A 6938-nucleotide genomic window follows, 5' to 3' on the forward strand; every position below is an offset into this window, starting at 1 on the left:
GAGTCATTTTATTATAGCCTATTTTGGATTTACTTTTGCGCATTCTTTTCTTACATATTAGTCGATCTATTTCAGTGAGGCTCGATCATTCCTCATTGGGTTCTGCAAAGTTTTTAAAACGTTTTTTTTCTTTTTTTCCCCCCTATTCTTAACTATTGTTCTTGTTCTTTGAACATTCGTGAATTTAAATTGTGTAGACCTACAGTCTGTAGCCTAAATTCACTTTGCACAATATTCAATTCAGCATTTCTCATCACCGACTGAAATGATCATGGCTGAGCGCCTGTCATCCTCGGGCCGATTCGTCCAAAGTCCAGTGGTGGTCAACCCCAACAGACTCCACAGCATTGAAGCAATATTGGGATTTAAAGAGGGCGGCATGTTTCACAAAGCAGCTTCCTACACCATGGCAGAGGCAGCTTTGACTAAATTGGATGCCGAACGGAATGCGAATTTAACCCCTGCGATGAAGAAAGATCATCACTCAAGTTTTGACGGTAGGCTCGTCGAAATTATCCAATTATTGTTAATATATGATATGACAGCCTATAGCAAAAAAAAAGACGTAGGCCTATAGGCTATTCTCATTGACTGATTATTTTAAATTGTGTCTAGTTTAAATGGCACAAGCCGCACAACATTGAGACATGTTTTTCGTTCTGGAAAATAATAACGACTATAGGCCTATACATTTTAATAATAATAATGAATAATAGGCCTAATAATAATAATAATAATGAGTCTTGGCTAGTGCTTATTCAATTAAGCAGAGTCTGCTTAGCAGACATATATTGACGTAATAGTTGTGCGTGTTAGCAGGTGTGTGTTGCGCATCTGAAGGTCCCTTCAGCCCTGACTCGCATCATGACGGTGACGGTAAACTGTCGGACGATGAGATTAACCTAAAGAAGAAACAGCGGAGGAACAGGACGACATTCACCACCTTCCAACTTCACCAACTGGAGAGAGCTTTCGAGAAGTCCCATTATCCGGACGTGTACAGCAGAGAGGAGCTGGCACTGAAAGTTCACTTGCCCGAGGTTCGAGTGCAGGTAGGGCAGGCTATAGGCTACTGTAACTGTAGAAAAGAGTTGAAAACCAGACCATGCACTGGCGGTTTTCAACCGTTTTCATATCAAGGGCCATATTCATTCTGCATTTGAACCATGCACGGACCACCATTTGATTAGCCTGCAGTCTCAGACCCAAAACTATAGAATATTTTATTATCGTTGACACAATTTCATGATGTTGGCAAACGTTTATCAAAATATATTTTTTTTATCAATTCTGTGTGGACTTTACTGCAGTAAATTAATATTTCAGACGTTTAGCAACAATTTGAAAGTAAAAGATGAGTGTTATTATTTTTTCCATTTGCTGCTTTCTTTCGTTTTAGGGATTTTTGAGCTGTTTTTGACAGGGGGGGGGGCATTCGAGCATGGGGCTAAATATGTATTTTTTTTACAACATTTTATAGCGATTTATTTTTATTATTATTATTATATTACTTAAAAATGTGTAAAAAATACATATTTACTCCCATGCTCGAATGCCCCCGCCCCCCCCTGTCAAAAACAGCTAAAATCCCTAAAACGAAATAAAGCAGCAAATGAAAAAAGATTAACACTCATCTTTTACTTTCTCTAATAACCTAAAACATGAACCTTGGTTCAGGTTGAAAAAAAACTAAAGTTGTCCTTTAACTTTGAGAGTGTAACCTGGGCACTAAAGCCCGGAAACAGAGCCAGACTACTATACGACACAATGGGAATTTCACCCAGAGAATAATACAAATTGTTAAACCCACTGGGCTGAGATGAAGAAGGTGAGCAGAGACGTGCATTTCCAGGATGAAATATATTGATTTATTATATAAAGGCAGAATGAAATGCTGCTATAAGACTTGAATTCACTGTCAGAAATAAGCATCAGGTTAGAAAATGTATTTATCAATTTCAAGATGCAAATTAAAATGACTTTATTATAAGAATAAAGAAGGATTAAAAAGACAATAGCCTACATTACTAAAATACTACAAATACCAGTAGCCAGGGGGTACCAAAGGTGTCCTTGCTGACAGGGGGAAGGCAGGGAGTGAGGGAGTGAGGGGAAAGGTTTTCACCGCCACCAAAGAGCGCACACTTCACACATCAAAGCACACCATCTCGGTCACTCGCACTGCAAGGAAATAGAATAAAGTTATACACGTCGCTGGTTTCACACTAAAAAGTATCATGCACTACTAGTTAAAACAGCCTATACCACGTGACCCACCACCTGTCGGGACTACAACTCTAGCCCACCCGTAGCCACTGGTACTGCTGGTATAGCCTGAGGCAGAGCCAAATATACCTTATATTGACCCTATTCATGGACATCAATTCAGGGATGAGCTGTTCTGCACAAAATGAACATCAAAGCAAACTTAAACAAAACAAAATCAAATAACCAAAATAAGGACAAAAACAGCAGAGGCAAGGCAGACTGGATTGAGTTCTAATACAAACAAAAGGATACCATTAATACCTGGACATGATTAACTGAAATCAAACTATAGTCTAGTAGCAGAACTGCCTTACCTCTGTTAAACGGTTCAAACACACATATTGGGCAGACGTGCCTACAGCACAGGACAATGCCTCCGCTTGCGAGGCAAACGACGGCAGACGTGCCCACGGCCCAGGACAATGCCTCCGCTTGCAAGGCAAACGAGGGCACATGGCATGGGGGACAGCTCGGATGTCTCCACAACAAGAAAAGAATAATGAATAGCTGGCCAATCAGAAATCTAAACCAACTATAATAATAGCAGTGCAACTGCCTTACCTTGGTTGAACGATACCAACACACAGTAGCCTACACTGGGCATCTGACACAGCTGACAGCTCACTGAATATGAATACACATATTGGGCATGGCACAGGACTGTCAGAATGCCTCCGCTTGCAAAGCAAACGAGGGCAAACAGGTAAAGGCCAAGGGGGGGGAGGGGATTAGCAGCGAGCACCTGCAGAGTCAGGACAATGGTAAGACACTAAACAGTGATAAACATTTAAACAACTAGAACTGCACTCTGTCGAGTGCATACTTGTTTGTTGCACACTAGTAGGCCAACTAGTGCGCAAGCAGAGCGCGCAAGTACTTTCGACCGCTGTAAACTGTCAAATCTCAGTATCTCTGTGAAGGAACGTTTGAAATGTATAATTATTAGGTGTAACTATTTGCTACCTACCTACTTTATGCATATAAACACCTAGTATTATTAAGTATGGTTCAAGTTTCTATCTATATAAGAAATACAGTTTTATCGATGTAGATATATTCTGGATCCCTTTTTAGTTTTTTAAAGAAAAATAAATCATTGATATGTGATGAAAAAAAAGGGTATATAAACTGAATTAAAATATGTTATACAGTATAATTATTCTGTAAACTGTGGAATCTCAGTATCTCTGTGAAGGAACGTTTGAAATGTCTAATTATTAGGTGTAACTATTTGCTACCTATCTACTTTATGCATGTAAACACCTAGTATATAAGAAATAGTTTTATCGAACTAAAAAGGGATCTAAATTATTACTTGGGGGCGAAATTATTACTTGCGCGCTCTGCTTGCGCACCGTGCCAGCCAACCCGCCACTTGATGCGTATGCAAATAAAACAGCAGATTTGTGCCTGGTTTGCTGGGACCAGATTACATAAATGACCATATTTCTTACATCATCATTGAGAGCTAGTCATACATATACACACCATGTACTCTGGTCCCAGCAAATCAGGCACAATTTGCTATTTTATTTTACTGATTATGTATATAGTATACATATGACTAGCTCTAAATGATGATGTAAGACATACATATACATACATATACTATATAGAGTATGTAGTTGTAAGTTGATTAGCGGTATACTGTGGTTACTTTGCGCCAAAAACCGTGCCAGCCAACCCGCCACTTGATGCGTATGCAAATAAAACAGCAGATTTGTGCCTGGTTTGCTGGGACCAGATTACATAAATGACCATATTTCTTACGTCATCATTGAGAGCTAGTCATACAGTACATATACACACCATGTACTCTGGTCCCAGCAAATCAGGCACAATTTGCTATTTTATTTTACTGATTATGTATATAGTATACGTATGACTAGCTCTAAATGATGACGTAAGACATATGTATACATATACATATACTATATAGAGTATGTAGTTGTAAGTTGATTAGCGGTATACTGTGGTTACTTTGCGCTAAAAACCGTGACAGCCACCCGCCATTTGATGCGTATGCAAATAAAACAGCAGATTTGTGCCTGGTTTGCTGGGACCAGATTACATAAATGACCATATTTCTTACATCATCATTGAGAGCTAGTCATACATATACATACCACGTACTCTGGTCCCAGCAGATCAGGCACAATTTGCTATTTTATTTGACTGATTATGTATATAGTATACGTATGACTAGCTCTAAATGATGACATAAGACATATGGCTATACATCGACACCAAGCTAGACAGGAACGCCCACAAATGTCACATCCGGTTTTATCCCGGGGTAAGAATTTTCTATGGCTGCCAATGCAACTTGGTCCAATCCTTAATCACATACGGACAAACATTTATGCCGATAATATCTAACTTGCGGAGGTAGCGTGCCTTGTCCACGGGCAACAGATCTTTTAACGTATGGCATTGCAAATACGTTTGATAATCGCTACTCTGCGCAATATTGTTTTGGAAATGCCGCAAATTGCATTGCAGTGAACAAGAGCAAATCACAACTTCCCCCCCGGGGGTGGGTGGAGTCACAGCTTGACGCTCTGAATACGCACCCGTGGTGTTAGTGTATAGTGGTTTTCAACCACTGGTCCTTGAGGGGGTTCCACCGTTTCAGGTGTTCCCCATGCTAAATGGACCCTTATTAGAGCTTTAACTCTTGAGAGTGTAAAATTAAACGGGTCCATTTGGTTTCATTTTATGCTCTTGTAGTGGGTTGAACTCATAAACTTGACAGGTTGCCCCTAGCAACACCACGCCCCCCTTATCATCAGGCTAATTAATAGGAGCTGTGCATGGCTGGCATGTAGCTGGAATAGTTTGTCTGTTCGTGGGGGTGCGTGCGGGAGCGCCTCGTGCTTGAGGTACCGTATATGTGCCCATGTGTGTTTATTACTTGCGCAAGCAGAGCGCGCAAGTAATAATTTCGCCCGGTCTTCGTTCACCGTGACAGCCAACCCGCCATTTGATGTGTATGCAAAAAAAACAGCAAATCTGTGCCTGGTTTGCTGGGACCAGATCACATAAATGACCATATATGGATATAGGCTATAACCTTTTTAATCCATACAAATACATGATGTGTTACCCCCTTGTTACACATGGTGCTGCATGTGGTCGCTGATATAGTTTCATATTTTCTACACGTTAACACATACCCTAAGTATAGATTTTTAAAGGGGACCATTTTAATTTCAGGCTCTGATCAGGACAACTCATTGTTTAAAAAAATATAATAAAAATTACAATATAGACTGCATATCTTTGCATATCTTACATCTGTGTGTGGTTTCGAAAATACTGAACCAATGAGAAGTAAAAAGCACTTCAGACCTCTTAACTCCATTGGACCCTCTGTCTGCTGCAGCTAAAAAAGCATGACTAGTCTCGACCTCCTCTCCCCCTCTTATGGAAGTAATTGACAATATATAAAGTCACAACTTTGATGAGGCAGTGTATTACTTTGTTTTCAAAATATAAGGTTTTCTTCATTTCCTGAAAAATGAACATTTTGGAGTTAAGTGGTTTGGTTTCTCACCCACAGCAGAGAGGTACAGTGTATTATGAATTTAAATGTATTTTTGCTCTGCAGGTGTGGTTCCAGAACCGACGTGCCAAGTGGCGGAGGCAGGAGAAGCTGGACGTGGTCAGCTCCATCAGACTCCCGGACATCACGCCACCCTCACTGCTGAGCCTCCAGCGCCCCCTGCAGGAGCCCTGGGTGACATGCAGCCCCATCATCAGCAGCACCTGCACCTCCACCACGCTGCAGTCGCTCCCTGGCCTCATCACGGTCTCCTCCCAAGGTCTGCATCCTGCTGCAGGCAGCTACACACATCCTCCTCCTCCGTCCATGCACTCCGCCCTGCCACCGGCATCCTTTCTCAACCCTGCTGCCCTGCAGGGACAAGGCCATCATCATCTGTCCCATTTAGGCTCTCCTCCTCCTCCTCCTCCTCCATTATACCAGGGCTCAGGTTTCATGGACAAGTTGGCCCTAGAGGAGACGGACACTCGCAACTCCAGCATCGCCTCTCTGAGGATGAGGGCTAAAGAGCACATCCAGTATATTGGGAAGACTTGGTAGATATGGTTAAAATGGTCCTACAAGTTCAAGGTTCCAAGGTTGTACTTTATTGTTAGTATGTCTGTGTAAGAGAAAAAACGTATTTGTGTTTGGCTTCCTTCAGACAATGCAGCAGCATTGACAACATTCAAAACAACAAAAACACAGCAAGCACAGCAAACAAAGTTATAGACTAAAGAGTGCAAGAAAGATGGTTGGGATGGCTTGGGTCCTTCATAATTCTTCACAACCCTCTGCATTGCTTTGTGGTTCAGGTCGGTGTAGCAGTCATACCAGGCAGTGAAGTAGCCAGTCAGGATGCTCTCTAGGACTTTGGGGCCCATGCCAACTTTCTTGAGTCTTCTCAGGAAGTAGAGGCGTTGTTGTGCTTTCTTCACCACCCACTCTGTCTGTACTGCATGCCCAGTAGGCCTATACTTGTCTATGTGTGGATGTGGACAGTGAGCATAATAATGCACCTGTTGCATGTTGGAAGGATACTGCTCCGACAGGGAGGACACTCAATGACCATTCCTGTTGTGTGTTCATATTTTGTTTAATTTCTGACATATTAGTAAAGCAACAT

The 6938-nt window shown here is 41.6% G+C and overlaps 1 protein-coding gene across 1 annotated transcript; it reads left to right on the top strand.

Moving 5' to 3' along the window:
• Positions 1-271: 271 nt before the first annotated feature.
• Positions 272-6373, top strand: rx3 (retinal homeobox gene 3; the record flags this gene model as incomplete). Its single annotated transcript, XM_083793384.1, has 3 exons — positions 272-497; positions 841-1052; positions 5879-6373. The coding sequence occupies 3 exons, from the start codon at positions 272-274 to the stop codon at positions 6371-6373; spliced, it is 933 nt and encodes a 310-aa protein (XP_083649510.1).
• Between the last annotated feature and the right edge of the window lie 565 nt (positions 6374-6938).

Source organism: Protomyctophum parallelum (genome assembly GCF_964188405.1).
Source record: "Protomyctophum parallelum genome assembly, chromosome: 21".
Taxonomy (NCBI): Eukaryota; Metazoa; Chordata; class Actinopteri; order Myctophiformes; family Myctophidae; genus Protomyctophum; species Protomyctophum parallelum.